This window comes from Heterodontus francisci, chromosome 16, assembly GCF_036365525.1.
Source record: "Heterodontus francisci isolate sHetFra1 chromosome 16, sHetFra1.hap1, whole genome shotgun sequence".
NCBI classification, from domain to species: Eukaryota; Metazoa; Chordata; class Chondrichthyes; order Heterodontiformes; family Heterodontidae; genus Heterodontus; species Heterodontus francisci.
The window spans coordinates 51,726,078-51,741,786 of record NC_090386.1 but is presented as its reverse complement, the minus strand read 5'-3'; the positions used below and the strand labels follow the sequence as shown (position 1 = coordinate 51,741,786).

The following is a 15,709-nucleotide window of genomic DNA, read 5'->3' as shown; positions in this document are numbered from 1 at the left end:
GGTTCAGCTACTTTAAACAAATAGCGTATCTGATTTCAGTCAGTCATTGGCTTATAGCTCACTGGGAAGACATTTAAGCTGTTTTTACAGCTATGGAAAGATGAAGCAGTGTACCATTCAACTCATCAGGGAAGCCCAACTTTTAAAGAGTGTAAAATATATTGGCATCTAGGCATGGTAAGAAATTGGACTGACCCATAGTTGCATGGTTAAAGAGCATGCAATATACTATTAAAGGTGTTCTCGAATTACATAATATTGGCTAACAAGTGGTTATAATGGCTGAAGTTATAGTGTGTTCCCCACCACACCACAATTTTTAACATAGCTTTTTCATTGAAAACGTAACTTTTTAACTCTGAAATATGGAGATGTTCAAAACCATGAAGGGTCCAGACAGACAGTAAATAGAAACTCTTCCCATTAGTGGCAGGGTAAGGAACCAGAGGACACCAATTTAAGGTGATTGGCAAAAGAACTAATGGTGACATGAGGATTTTTTTTTTACATAGCAAGTGATTAAGATCTGGCATACACTACCAGAGTGTGTGGTGGCGGCAGATTCAATTGTGGCTTTCAAAGGGAATTGGATAAGCACCCGAAGAGAAAACATTTGCAGGACGATGGGGAAAGGGTGGGGCAGTAGAATAGCTGAGTTGCTCTTGCAGAACCAGCACAGACATGATGGGCTGAATGTCTTCCTCCTATGCGGTGGTAAAAATGATTCAACATTTATTACATCAATTTGCAATTCCTTCAAAGGTATGAAGATATTCTTGTAGCTGAAAACTGAGCATAAGCAATTCTAACAAAAGCTGCACAATTTTTTTTCAAATCATAACAACCTGATACTTCTGTACCAGCTATTTCAGAATACCTTATCTGAAATTAAATGGATTGTGAATTTTTAATAGGTCCAGAGATAGCAGTGTTCTCTAATTGTAGCTGAAAATATTTTGTATCTGCTTAAAAAATGGTTCTGGGAGACCCTTAGCTTGTTACTGGTAGAATGCATCTACCAGTGATAAACAGTAACAGATCATTTTGAAAATGTAGAAGGATTCCTACAAGTTACAACTTTAATGCCAAAAAATAATCAGTTAATGCTGCCCATTGATTGAAATAATTGCTTTAAGATATAATAGCATTTGTAAGTCAACATGCAATGGCTTTAATGTTAGCTTATGATATTTTAAAGAAAACACAGGTGATAGACCAATAATGTGAACTGGTCCCAAACTGGCAGAAACTATTTGATGTTTGTCTTCCAACCAATATCAGAACTCAATGTGTATTGAGGGGGTACTGTATCTGAATGATTAGAAACGATCAAGAAAATAAATGAGTTACATTAGAAAAGGAATTTCATAATTTATGATGTCAGGTTATGCCTCAATTAAAATGATAGTGACCTATGTGAAAATTGCAATATTATGTGGCTTTGAAAGTCTGAAATTTACTTTATCTATAATTTCAAAATGTTGCAATTTTCATGAAAAGATGAAGAACAAAGTAATGTGAAAGAAAACATAGGCAACTTAGAATTGTACACCCTCCTTCCAAATGATGTCCCCTGCATTCTGTCCATCCAGGGAGTCCACCATGTTCCACTAGAAATGTTTGTATTTCTACATTAAAATGGTGAATTCTAGTTAATTTTCGACAATTTAGAACAATTGAGATATTTTAAAATCGAAATCATTAAGGGTAAAAAGTGATATTTCAGCTTTATTCATCTGCAACTGCCAACAGACCATCACTTTCTCAAGAGCTACTTTAATAGTTTCTCTTAACAGTTCTGATTGTAAACTAACATGGAGGGAAAAAACTGTGAATGCTTAATAGTCCCTCTTCTGTCAAATGCAAATTTACCTTAAAATTACATTTTCCTTTACTTTTCGAATGAAGAGTAATCCAGTACTTCTGCTGAGATGGAATCAGTGATTTTAAAAAGTGATTTTTTTTCCCCCTCAATTATGTACTTAGATCACACCAGTGAAGAAAGCATATTGAGTTGGCACAGGTGATTATTTATTTCCTTAGATACAAATAAGACTAAAGGCTGAAGATTATTTAAATCTTCAAAATTTAACAACTGTTGGTTTTAAATCTGGTAACTTTCTCCTGACATAGCCCATCATGGAATGTAAAATTCTCCTGGTGTAAAAAGTTGAAATAAATAGATTCTAGCATTCACTTTTAAGTAATTATAATTCACTTGAAAATCTCACTTCAGAATACTGCTTTGTTTCATGCATACCTCAATGCCATTTAAGTATTTGTGTTTTCAAAATGTATCCTAGTATGATGAGGCCAAAATCATTTTTTGATATTGGTATTTTTTCGCTAAATGAAATGATAAATTTTGACCAGTATGAACAGAAAGTGCACCCGATATGAAACCTCTTGGATTTTTATCTGCAGTCAGATCTACAACCAGGCACCCAGGCTACACTATGGATTTTTGTCAATGTTTACCTCAAACTGCTTTACATCAAAAGTATTAGTATAATCAACCAATGGTTGTATAATAATATAACTCAAATGGTTGTACATGGTTGCTATTGTGGTGCATCAGTAAACAGTACTATTTCCCACTTGAACACAAAATATACACAGTACTACACTAGTAGTAATTATAAAGTTTAAATTAACTGTACTTTGTGTTCAGTGAATAAACCAACAGTAAGGGCAAACGGGAGTTTTATTATTTTACAAACCTAGCTTTTTCAGGGTGGAGAGGAGAATGGGAAGAAAAATGAGACCTCAAAAAAAGATTCTCTCCACCTATTATCAGTCAATATCACATATACTGATGGAGAGCACAAGCAACTTACAGGCTACTTTGCTTTACCATCAGTGCATTAGATAATACTTCAGATGGCTATTAGCTTTGTATTTCTCTTTCTTTGTTGGGTTTTTTTTGAGCATGCTGGATGCCTCCACACAACAGTACAGTGGAGGTTGGGAACTCAATTGGAGGATCGTAAACACATATCCACAGCCTACCATTGACGGTCAAGGCGTTTGGACTCCAAAGGCAGGATTTTTCCTGTGGGCTTCTGAACCTCAGTGCCAGGCTGAAAATGTGGGTCAGAAGCCCACACTGTGTGGGAAACAGTCACTCATTACAATTTTCACCAGAACGGCCAGTCAATGGCCATAGGGCAGGCACAACATCCAATTAAGGATTGTGGGCAGGCTTTCAAAGCTGAAGGACCAATCAGAGGCCTTCCAGCTTGAAAGGAGCAAAAGGCTGCAATGGTAGGTAAGTGAAGGAAAGGACACTTCAAAATGGAGGCCGCTCTGTCCAACTTTTTATAATTTAAATTTAAAAAATGGCTTTTGAAGCCAGGTCACCACTGTGGGTTAGGGGTTTGTTGGGGAGAGAGGGAGCCCCTCGACAGGGTGGCCTGGGGGGGCTGCAGCACACAGGCAGGCAGAGGGAGGGGGCTTCTGGGTCTACCTTGAGTGCTGACCTCTCCCAGTCTGCCACAGGAGACTGCCTCCAAGCAGTTAAATTGGCCCCTGCCACCTGCAGGGACTGGGAGGCGGACACGAAAATCCCAGTCAGCTTCCTTTAATTGGCTATTAATGATCTTAATCAGCTACCTGCCACAGAGAGTTGGGTAGCCCTGCTGCCCAACCCCCCAGTCCCACATCCACAAGAATGGCCTGGCGGCAAGATGGAGCCAGGGAAATGGCAAACAGGCTGGCAGCACTATTCTTAGAGCCCGTCACTGATACTGGGTCCACAGTGGTCTAAAATCAAGTCCCACCACCCAGCCTGTCTGGTTCCTATTTTAATATCTCTGTAGTGTTGTATTTTTGTTTAGGAAATGATCAGGTGTTTCATTTTAAATGGATCAGAAACACTAGGTGTTCTGATGCAAATATATCTGTGATTGTATCCTTAACATAACTTTCTTTAACTTTTTTTGTTTTAAGAGCACAGTACCCTCAATTAACTGATGAGAGAGTTCGGGCATGCAGTTTCCCAAACTCATTTGAAGAGATTCTATGTACTAAGTGGATAGGTACTGCTTTGGAGGGAGGAAGTAAAAATTGGAAAGCAAGTCACTGTTGCTACTTTAACATGTGCAATAAAGGCCTGTGAGGTGCTTTGCATCCTGTTAATTTACTGTAATGTTGTCCAGACTGTGGAGACTGTGCAGGACTATCAATAAAAAAGTACAAGAACAGTAGTGAGAAGAGAACAGAAGAACATAAGAAACAGGAGCAGCAGTAGGCCATTCAGCCCTTCGAGGTTGCTCAGTCATTCAATAAGATCATGGCTGATCATCTACCTCAATTCCATTTTCCTATCCTATCCCCATATCCCTTGATTCCCTTAGTATCCAAAAATCTATCAATCTCTGTCTTGAAAAAACAGAATGACTGAGCATCCACAATCCTCTGGGGTAAAGAATTCTTTGAGTGAAGAAATTCATCCTCATCTGAGACTGTGACCCCCTAGTTAGAACATAGAAAAATTTAACATTTATGGCACAGAAGGAGGCCATTTGCCACAATGTATCTATGCCAGCCGAAAAAGAGTTATCCAGCTTAATCCCACTTTCCAGCTCCTGGTCCGTAGCCCTGTAGGTTACAGCACCTCAAGTGCATATCCAAGTATTTTTTTAAAATGCGATGAGTGTTTCTGCCTCTACCACCCTTTTAAGGTAGTGAGTTCCAGTTCCCCACCACTCTCTTTGTGAAAACAATTTCTCAGCTCCCCTCTATTCCTTCTGCCAATTACTTTAAATTTATACCCCTGGTTAGTGACATCTCTGCTAAGGGGACTAGATCCTCGCTATCCACTCTATCTAGGCCTCTTATAATTTTATATCATTCTAGACACCCCAGCCAACGGAAACATCCACTGAGTATCTTGTTTGTCAAGCCACTTAAGAATTTCATATGTTTCAGTCAGGTCACCTGTTAATTTTCTGAACTCTAGGGAATAGGGCACCACCATATAGAGGTAGAAAAGAGGAATAAGGTACATAAAGGAGTGTGTGTTGAATAGTACTAGGGAATGAATAAGTACCATATTAGATAGAAGCAGACTAAGGACTATGGGGAATGCAAAGACAGGTTTACAATGCATGTATGTAAATGTACAAACTGTGGTGAGTAAGGTTGGTGAGCTATAAGCATGTGGAAATATGATGTATTGTCAATAATGAAAACGTGGCTTAAAATAGTGAGGACTGGGTGCTTAATATTCAAGGATACAATGTTTTCAGAAAAGATAGGGAAGGAAAAAAGGAAGGTGGGGTGGCAGTACTGATTAGGGAAGCCATTGTTTTGTTGGAAAGGGTGCATGTCCACGAGGAGGCAAAGACAGAATCCATTTGGTCAGAGTTGAGAAGCAAAAAGGTTATGATCATGCGACTGGGGGTATTCTATAGGCCTCCAAATAGAGAGAGAGAGAGATAGAGGAGAAAATCTGCAGGGAAATCACAGAATTGTGCAAGAACTAGAGTGGTAATATTAGGGGACCCTAATTACCTAAATATCAATTGGGATAATTCTACAGTAAAGTGTAAGGGGAGGAAGTTCTGAAATGTGTACACGAGAACTTCCTTGGCCAGTATGTTCTCAGTCCAGCTCGGAAGGAGGCATTGCTGGATCTGGTGCTGGGGAAGTAAGGTGAGCCAAGTGTCTGTGGGGGAACACTTGTGTACGAATGATCATTGTATCGTAAGATTGTATCTAAAGTGGAACCTCTAAATTGGAAGGCGGCTAACTTCAATGGGATGAGAGGGGATCTAGACAGGGTAAAATGGAATCAAAGATTGACAGGAAAAACTGTAATTGATCAGTGGGTGATCTTTAAGGAGGAGATGCTTCAGGTACAGGCTAGGTACATTCCAACAAGGGCAAAAGGTAAGGGAACCAAACCAGGGCTCTTGGATGAGGAAGGAGATAAAGAATTAGATGAAACAAAAAAAGGGTGTATGATGCCTGACAGGTGAATTCTTCAAGCGAGAGCTAGGCCAAATACTGTAAGTTGAGAGGGGGTGTGAGGAGGAAAATGATAACTGACAAAGAGAGAATATCAGAATAGAATGGCTATTAACATAAAAAGGGAACCCAAAATCCTTCTACTGGGGTGGCGGGGTGGGGGGGGGGGGTCAGTGTCAGCCTGGATTAAAACAAAAAAAATTGGCTTAAGGACAGAAAACAGTAAGTCGTGGTTAATGGTTGTTTTTCCAGACTGGAAGAAAGTAGACAGTGGTGTTCCCCAGGGATCAGTGCCTAGGACCACTGCTTTTTTTGATATATAGCTAGATAGATATATATCTCTATAAACTTGGAGGAGTGGCAAACAGCGAGGATGATACCAATCAACTGCAATAGGACAGATAAGCTAGCAGAATGGGCAGACAAGTGACAGATGGAATTTAATAGAGAAGTGTGAGGTGGTGCATTTTGGCAGAATGGATAGGGAGAGGCAGTATAGCCTAAATGGCACAGTATGGGGACAAAGAGACCTGGGGTTCATGTGCATAGATCTTTGAAGATGACAGGGTATATTAGGAGAACAGTTAGCAAAGCATATGGGATCTTGAGCTTCATAAATAGCATATTAAATACAAAAACAGGGAAGTTATTCTGAACCTGTATAAAGCTCGGGTTAGGCCACAACTAGAGTAATGCCTCCAGTTCTGGTCACCACACTTTAGGAAGGATGTGAAGGTCCTTGAGGGTGCAGAGGGGATTTATCAGAATGGTTCCAGGGATAAGGCAGTTTAGCTACAAGGTCAGGTTGGAGAGACTGGGGTTGTTCTCCTCGGAGCAGGGGAGATTTGCCAGAGGTACAAGATTATGACAGGTTTAGATAAGGTAGACAAATAAAAGATGTTCCCATTAGCTGATGGTACAAGGATGAGGAGACACAGATTTAAGGTTTTGGGGAAGAGATGCAGTGGGGGGAGTGGATCGGGGGCGATGTAAGGAAGAACTTTTTTTTTTTAAAAAGCAGCAGGTGGTAATGACCTGCACCTCACTGCCTATGAGGTCAGTAGAAGCGGAGACAATGAATGATTCAAAAGGAAATTGGATGGGTATTTGAGGGAAATAAACTTGCAGGGCTACGCAATAGAGCAGGGGAATGGGACAGATTGGATTGCTATACAGAACCAGCATGTACTCGATGGGTCGAATGGCCTCCTTCTATGCCTTTATAATGCTAGGAATATAGGCCTAGTTTATTCAATATCTCTCATAGGATAATCTCATCAGTCTAGTGAAACTTCGTTTGGGATCAGAGGCAATTCTCGGATTGCAGCTGAAGTCAAAAAGTATATTTGGGAGTGGCATATTAAAATTATACATTCAGAAAAATGAAACATGAATTAAAAACAGATATCTGTTTTTAATTCATGTTTCATTCATCTCTCATGTATTCCTTTTATTGGGCTCTCCAGGCTCATATAGCAATTCTCCAGTCAAGAGTTAGCAAGGTGCCTTGGTCCCAGACCTTTGTCAACAACAACTTGTATTAAATAGCACCTTTAAACATAAAAAAAGTCCCAAGGCATTTCACAGGAGCATTATAAAACAAAGTATGACACCAAGCCACAAAAGGAGGTATTAAGTCAGATGACCAAAAGCTTGGTCAAAGAGGTAGGTTTTAAGGAGTGCCTTAAAGAAGGAAAGTGAAGTGGCGAGGCAGAAAGGTGTAGGAGGGTATTCCAGAGTTTAGGGCCTAGGCAACTGAAGGCATGGCCACCAATACTGGAGCGATTAAAATCTGGGATGCACAAGAGGCCAGAATTAGAGCACAGGTATCTTGGAGGGTTGTGGAACTGGAGATGATTAGAGATAGGGAGGGGTGAGGCCATGGAGGGACTTGAAAACAAAGATGAGAATTTTAAAATCAAAATGTTGCTTGACTGGGAGTCAATGTAGGTTCGCGTGCACAGGGCTGATAGGGGAATGGGACTTGATGAGAGTTAAGACATAGGCAGCAGAGACTTGGATGACCTCAAGTTTATGGAGGATAGAATTTGGGAGACCAGCCACGAGTACATTCGAATAGTCAAGTCTAGAGGTTATGAAGGCACGAGTGAGAGTTTCAGCAGCAGATGAGCTGAAACAGGGGTGAAATTGGGCAATGTTCGAGGTGGAAATAAGCAGTTTTAGTGATGGCACGAATATGAGGTCCGAAGCTCATCTTGGGGTCAAATGTGACACCAAGGCTGCAAACAAACCATGTCAAAGACTGCAGACAGGTCGAGAAGAACGAGGAGGAAAAGTTTATCTTTGTCACGGCCACATAGGATGTCATTTGTGACTTTGATAAGAGTACTGTGGCAGGAGCAGAAACCTGAGTGGAAGGATCCAAACATGGAAGTTCAGGGAAAGATGGGAACAGATTTGGGAGGCGACAACGTGTTCAAGGAGGTTGGAGATGGGACGGTAGTTTGCAAGGGTGGTGGGGTTAAGGGTTTTTTTTTTTGAGGAAAGGTTGATGACTGCAGATTTAAAGGAGAGAGGGACAACACCTGAAGAGAGAGAACCATTTACAATATTGGCTAACATGAGGACCAGAAGGGGAAGTTAGATGATCAGCAGTTTAGTGGGAAAAGGATCAAGGAATAGGAGGTGGGTCTCATGGACAAGATGAGCTCAGAGAGGGCATGAGGGGAAATAGAAGAGAAACTAGAGAAAGATGCAAGTTCAGGGTTAGGGAAGGGGCTAGCATTATAGGAAGTTTGGCCAGGTGGGCTAGTGGAAGGGAGGGACATGACAGAAGCAGCAATGGTCTCTATCTTAGTGACAAAGAAGTCCATTAGCTCCTTACACTTATTGTTCGAGGTGAGGGTGGAGGGAACGGGGAACGAGCAATAGAGAAAAGAAGCTGGGGATTATCTTTGCATTCCAAGATGATCCTGGAATAGTGAGTAGTTTTAGCAGATGACAGTAGGACTCGATAGTGTTTTAGTAGTCCTGCCGGATCTGGCGGCAAATCAAATTGTCCATCATATCCTTTCAAGTCTGTATCCATTGGACTTAAGGGCGTGGAGAGGAGGGCTGTATGGGGGGAAATGGCCAGGGTGAGAGGCACTGATCTTTTTATTGTTAGTCAAGTTGACCACAAAGACATATGCACTTGTTTCCCTATGAGAAACTTTTCAGACTCAACACGTTTAAGTCAGAAGATTGTGGGTTCAAGCCCCACAATGGACTTCAGCATGTCATCTACACAGACACTTCAGAGCACAGCTGAGGAGTGTTGCACTGTCAGAGGTGCTGTCTTTCAGCTTAGATGTTAAACCAATACTGTATCTACCACAAATTCATGTAAATTATCCAATGGCACTATTCATAAAAAAGCAGGGAGTTGTCTGTCCTGGTCAATATTCCACCCTCAAACACCACAACAAAAAGATTATCTCGTCATTTATTTAGCCACTTGGTACTTTGGCCTGCGTAACAACAATCACGGCAATTCAAAAGTTGCTTGGAAAACATATTTATGATATCCCAAGGATGTGAAAGATCATATATAGATGCAAGTTCTTTCTTTCTAAAACTTCTGTTTTGAGATGTGAACTCACTAGATTGAGATCAGGCACAAACAGCCTTCTCATTAAATTGATACTCTATTAGTAAAACCATTTTTAGGGTAAAATTACAAAATACTATAGCTTGAAGTCTTCACATAGCAGCTTGTAAAGAAAATTTTTTATAGCCTTCAAAAATGAGGTTCTTGGAAAGATTTAAAGTGGCATGCGATCTGCCCAGCATTGCGGTTATCACATTTCAGGCACATGGTCAGTGCAAAGACAGTACCCAAAGTCACCATTCTGTATAAGCACCTGCAATATCATGATAGTCAGGAATTATTTTTGGCAAAAATCCAAAAGAGTTTGGTATGTGTGAGTTATTGGTGATAATTTGTTTACTCACCCACAGTCAATGCATATAGCAGGTCCCAGAATGCTTATTTTCAATAGGCAATCAGTATCTGGCCAAATGTGATAAGAATCTAATAAAAAAAATCATTTAATTTAGCCTGTATCAAAAGCAGATCAGAACTCAATATGAAGTTTCATGTTAGTCTAACAGAGGTTGAAACAAGTCAGGAATTTAAGTTAAGAGTATACACGAACACCACTGAAAACCACACAGATTAGTTAAGTGAACATGCAGCTGATTTTCCATTGAGACAATGCAGTAAACATACCTACACACTTTTCATTGATAACTTGAAATGATGCAAAATTGAAAGATTAAAATTTCTGGACCTTACTTGAAGACAGAATTGACTAAAAACCATGAAAAAGTGACTGCATACATGCAGTTCATTGAATTCCAAGCATGCTCACTTGAAGGTAAAACCTGTACTAATTTTTGACAAATTTGTTAACGTGATGCCATGGAGAGGTATGGCACTGGCTTACATTGATTATTCCTGCCATGCCAAGATTTTGGTCACAGCCAGATTGATGGAGGCGTCATACGCCAACTAGGAACTTCACCAATTAGAGGATGAGGTAAAAAACCAAATAAAAATACACAGTGTCTCTTCCTGTCAGTTCTATGCTGGCACAGGGATAGCCCTGAGAGCAGGTTCCCTGAATACTGTTGGATTGAGAGAAGAAAAATTAAGAGGGCTGGAATTATTAAGCCAATAAATGTGTCCAAGGACACTAAAAATAAAACAGACGAGCCTACAGACTGTTGGGTGTAACAGTATAGAAGAGGAAATTGCATTTACGTGGATGTTTACATGGACATTTGTATCTTTTTTTTTTATTTTCGTGAAAAATGAAGGATCAGTTATTCCAGGGATATACAAGTTGTCTCAATCAAAATCTTACATGAAAATTAGTGGAAACACTAAAGTAAAAAAAGACATCAGAAACCTTTAGCAAAGTTGTTATATTATACCAACTGAAATTTTTATAGATGGTAATTAAGTTATAGAAACCTTTAGAACTCCAAGAATATCCTACCTATACATTGTTTTACAGAAAAGAAAAATGAATTGTCAATTATATCCCAATTTACATATGTAAATTTGCACATCAAAATACTATGGAAATGAAGTAAATGTTAAAAGTTACTCGAAGTTTGATTACAATGGCATCTGATGTGATGAATGTGTTAAACAGCTGTTACCAGAGCATAGGTTCTTCTGGTTTTACTAGGGGACAAAAAGCAAAATATCGGTAATGGCAGTTGTGTTAGTGATAAATCGTAATAAGGCTATACCTGTGTTTTAACTGTATAAAATAACTATAAAATAGTTAAAATATTACAGCAAAATGAAACTATGGAAGGGGTAGAAATATTAAATGAGTCAAGCAAAAATATTTAAGAGTAGACTTACTCAAAGACGGGAATGGTTTATTTCAAATTATATTTTACAATTGTTCGCATACTGATGCGTGGTACAGATTTGTACAAATATAAAATTAGACTTTACAATGAGATTGTGAAATAGGGAAATACATTCTAGACGTAGAACATTTCAGTACTAAATATTATTTTTGATCATGTAGTGGCAAAGAGATGCATCAGTCCTTTCAAAAATGATACAATTTCATTTCCTCCCAGTTTAGATTCGCCATACACACGGTCCACAAATGTTATAGGAACCTGTAATAATTGGGAGAAGAGAGATGTGTTAATTCAATGTAAAGATGAGCGTTACAGAACAAAGGAAACTGTCAAGAATTGTCAAAATGTTCAGTATATGAATGCCCTATAACAGAATGCCAACACTATATATCTCAATTTTATCACTGGGAATAAATTTATAATCTATTTAGGAAACTGGTAACATAATTTTGAAGGAATGTCTTTTCCCCAATAATAAGGTAAAACTGTTTTATAATGTCAGTTTTTCTTTTCTGATGCCATATGGAGATCAGGATGGCTATATAAATATATATTTTCATTCACACTGTAGGACTTATTTTTGTTTTAAGAAAAGCACATCTTGCTCAAACAAGAATGACTAAACATGCTCTCATGATGTAGGGTTTAATTTTAGGGTAATTCCATATACCTTCATTAATATTACTGAATGAGGATGAATATTTGGATCTTGATGCCATAAGCAGTGTGCATGCTGAAATAAATTGGCAATACCTTATACTACACTTTCCAAACTTGTTCTTTCCCCAGTCAATTTTATGTTTTAAAAATACCTATAGCAAATGTAAAAATATCAGTGAAGGCCAACTATATTTTAATTAAAAACTGAACTAAAATCATAGAACTGAAAACAACTGAATACTGCATCTTCTTATAGATGTAGCATAGAAAGGTTTAAGAAAAGGGAAACATCTCAGTGGACTACTTAATGGCTCAGCAAATTTACTTTGAGTAGCTGGACCCTGCAGACCAGGAAGATCCCAGGCTCAAACCCTGGTTTATGCAGGATCAGCTGACTTCAGTTGGGGCAGCAATAAAAGGGCTACATTTGGCCTTAGTGTCTCTGTACATAATAGGAGTAACAAAGTAGCTAAGGTTCTTACTATTTGATGCTATTGAGTGATTCTTATTTAAATCACAATGACTGAAGCAGATATATTAAGCTTACAAATTGAAATAAACAATAGACAGAAGATGGCCTTAGTGTATTGATGTAAAGTCATGATAGAATCAATTGCAGCTGTGATTCCCCCCCACCACATTCAAATAATTAGCACACACTCGTCATCAAAGCCTACATATAAATAACCTCGAGTGAGATATTGAGAAAACTGGCTGGTGTGGAATCATACCCAGAAAGAAGTGAATGCATTTTGCTAAATTGTCAACGAGTATATTTTATGATTGAAAGAAACAGAAGCCACAGATTTTTGCATATTATGAGAAGGGAATCCTGCATGCATTCTTTATTACAGATTGTAAATTTCAATATTTCCTTTTGATTTAGAAGTAAACGGCTCAAAATATGGATTGTGGCAAACATTAGCAACTTACTATCAATTTTAGGACTTTCCTACAATATACTGCATATACAGCCAACAGCGACATCTCAATTCATTCCATCTTCGCTGCCTCCGAAGAATACTTGGCATCAGGTGGCAGGACCGTATCTCCAACACAGAAGTCCTCGAGGCGGCCAACATCCCCAGCTTATACATACTACTGAGTCAGCGGCGCTTGAGATGACTTGGCCATGTGAGCCGCATGGAAGATGGCAGGATCCCCAAAGACACATTGCACAGCGAGCTCGCCACTGGTATCAGACCCACCGGCCGTCCATGTCTCCGCTTCAAAGATGTCTGCAAACGCGACATGAAGTCCTGTGACATTGATCACAAGTCGTGGGAGTCAGTTGCCAGCATTCGCCAGAGCTGGCGGGCAGTCATAAAGGCGGGGCTATAGTGTGGCGAGTCGAAGAGACTTAGCAGTTGGCAGGAAAAAAGACAAAAGCGCAAGGGGAGAGCCAATTGTGTAACAGCCCCGACAATCAAATTTTTCTGCAGCACCTGTGGAAGAGCCTATCACTCTAGAATTGGCCTTTATAGCCACTCCAGACACTGCTCCAATCACTACTGACCACCTCCAGGCACTTACCCATTGTCTCTCGAGACAAGGAGGCCAAAGAAGACTGCATATACGACACCTACTTTATAAGTCATATAAAAAAAATGTCCTTTTGGCTTAAGTGATCATAATTTTTCCAACAGGTTGACACTTTCCAGCAATCTCGTAACCCAATGGTGATCAGGTGACCGTTCTATTCAGGTCACATTCTAGCATTGTCACTGGCTGTAGGTAATCGCTTGATCGACCTGATTGAATTGACAGGTGTCTGGAGAAATGCTGCTAAAGGCCAATTAAGGTTGATAGCGAGGGAGATTTGACAAGTTTGTTTAGTTCCTTGTAATAACGTCGCCGATTCCATGAGACTTTTTTTTATGACTGGTCTGTAGAAACAATGAAAAATCTCATCTCTCATTAGTCTATGGTAGCTACTGCTCATTGGTGCCTAATAATCACATGACCACAACAATGCATAATACCATAATGACATGACAACTATTTTCTTTGAACTGCAAAAATATAAATACAATTTCCATTAAATAAATTTTAAGGACAGACTTCAACATTTTCTTCCCAATTATTAGAAACTTAGGTATATAGCACAGGCGGACAAAGTAGATGATATAAACATACAAAGTCAAAAAATATTAAATAGGAAAAGAGGACCATTCAGCCCTTTGAGCCTGTTCTGCCATTCAGTTAGATCATAGTAGATTTCTAACTCAAATTCATTTACTCACCTACACTCTAAGTCCCTTGATACCCACACCCAACAAAAGTTCAGCAATCACAGCTTTGAAAGTTTCAACCGACCAAGCATCCACAGCTTTTTCAGTGAGTGTTCCAGATTTCAATTACCATTTGTGACAATGTGACTTTACTCCTAAATGACCTAGCTCTAGTTCTAAGATTATGCCCTCTTGTTCACGATACCCCACCAGAGGAAATCTCTGTATCTACGCTATTGAATCCCTTTATCATTTTAAAGGAGCTAATTGGATCACCCGAACCTTCTATGCTGAAGTTAGTACAAGCTAAATTTATGGAACCTGTTCTCATAACTTAATCCTTTAAGTTCCAGTATTATTCTCGTGAATCTGCACTATACCTGCTCAAGGCTAATATATTCCTCATGTGATGTGATACCCAAATTTGAACACAATACTCCAGATGGGATCTGGCCAAGGCTCTGTACAACTGAAACATAATTTCCTCACTTTTAGATCCCAAATCCCTTGAGATATAGGCCAACATGCCATTAGCCTTTTTGGTTACTTTTTGTACCTATGTACTAACTTTTAGTGATTTGTGTACACAGATATCTAAATCCTTTTGCTCCTTTAAAGACTTTAATCTCCTACCACTAAGAAAATATTCTGATCGGTCTTTCTCAGATTCAAAGCAGATAGCCTCACACATTGAACTCCATCTGCAATACTTTTGCCCACTCACTTATGCTGTTTATCTCCCTTTGTAGCTTCCTGCTTCCATCTAAAAGTGCGATCTGCAAACTTCAATATACAACTCCCTATCCCTTAATCCAGGTCATGTCACCTCCTGCCAATCAGAGAATACACTTTTCTATTTTTGCTTGCAAGCAATGTTATGGGATCAACTGGTGAAGTAAAATACTGCAGCAACACTGGGAGTAGGAGCAGCAAGTGGGTACTTGTTTTGGCCTATAGATGTAGGACATCAAGACAGAAAAACAAACAATGGGCTGGATTTTATGTGGCGAGCTTCAAAAATGGCGGCCCGCTCATGCAGGTCGCACGCCAAAGAGCCGCCGTGATCTCAAGCACGGTGGCTCATTTAAATAGCCGGGGCGGGCTGCCCGCCCCCCCCCCCACCCACCCCCCTCTGGATCACGGATCCGTCCAAGGCAATGGCATCAGCTGCCTGTGTGAAGGCACTGACGCCGTTTTTAAAGGGCTGTCAGCCTTACGGCTTATTGAAATATTTAACGATAGATGGAATAAAATTAAAATAAATACATTTATTTTGCCCCTCTCCCACCCCCCCCCATAACAATTAAATTGATTATTTGCCCTTCCCCCCCCCCAAAAAAAATACTTACCTTTACCATCTGACCTTCCCCCACAAACTGCACAAAGTTTAAACAACCCTTCCCACCATCCCCGACACTCATGAAGTGAATTTGACCCCATTTCCCGTGCCATCCCTC

At 39.6% G+C, this 15,709-nt stretch overlaps 1 protein-coding gene across 2 annotated transcripts in view; it reads right to left on the bottom strand.

The window, feature by feature from the left end:
- Window positions 1-11,350: 11,350 nt before the first annotated feature.
- dpm1 (dolichyl-phosphate mannosyltransferase subunit 1, catalytic) overlaps window positions 11,351-15,709 on the bottom strand; it is a 77,587-nt gene continuing 73,228 nt past the window's right edge. For both annotated transcript variants that reach the window (XM_068048171.1, XM_068048169.1), the window contains one exon: window positions 11,351-11,619. In XM_068048171.1, the coding sequence (XP_067904272.1) occupies window positions 11,515-11,619 (105 nt within the window). In that variant the 3' untranslated portion in view covers window positions 11,351-11,514. The remainder of the gene's footprint in view (window positions 11,620-15,709) is intronic.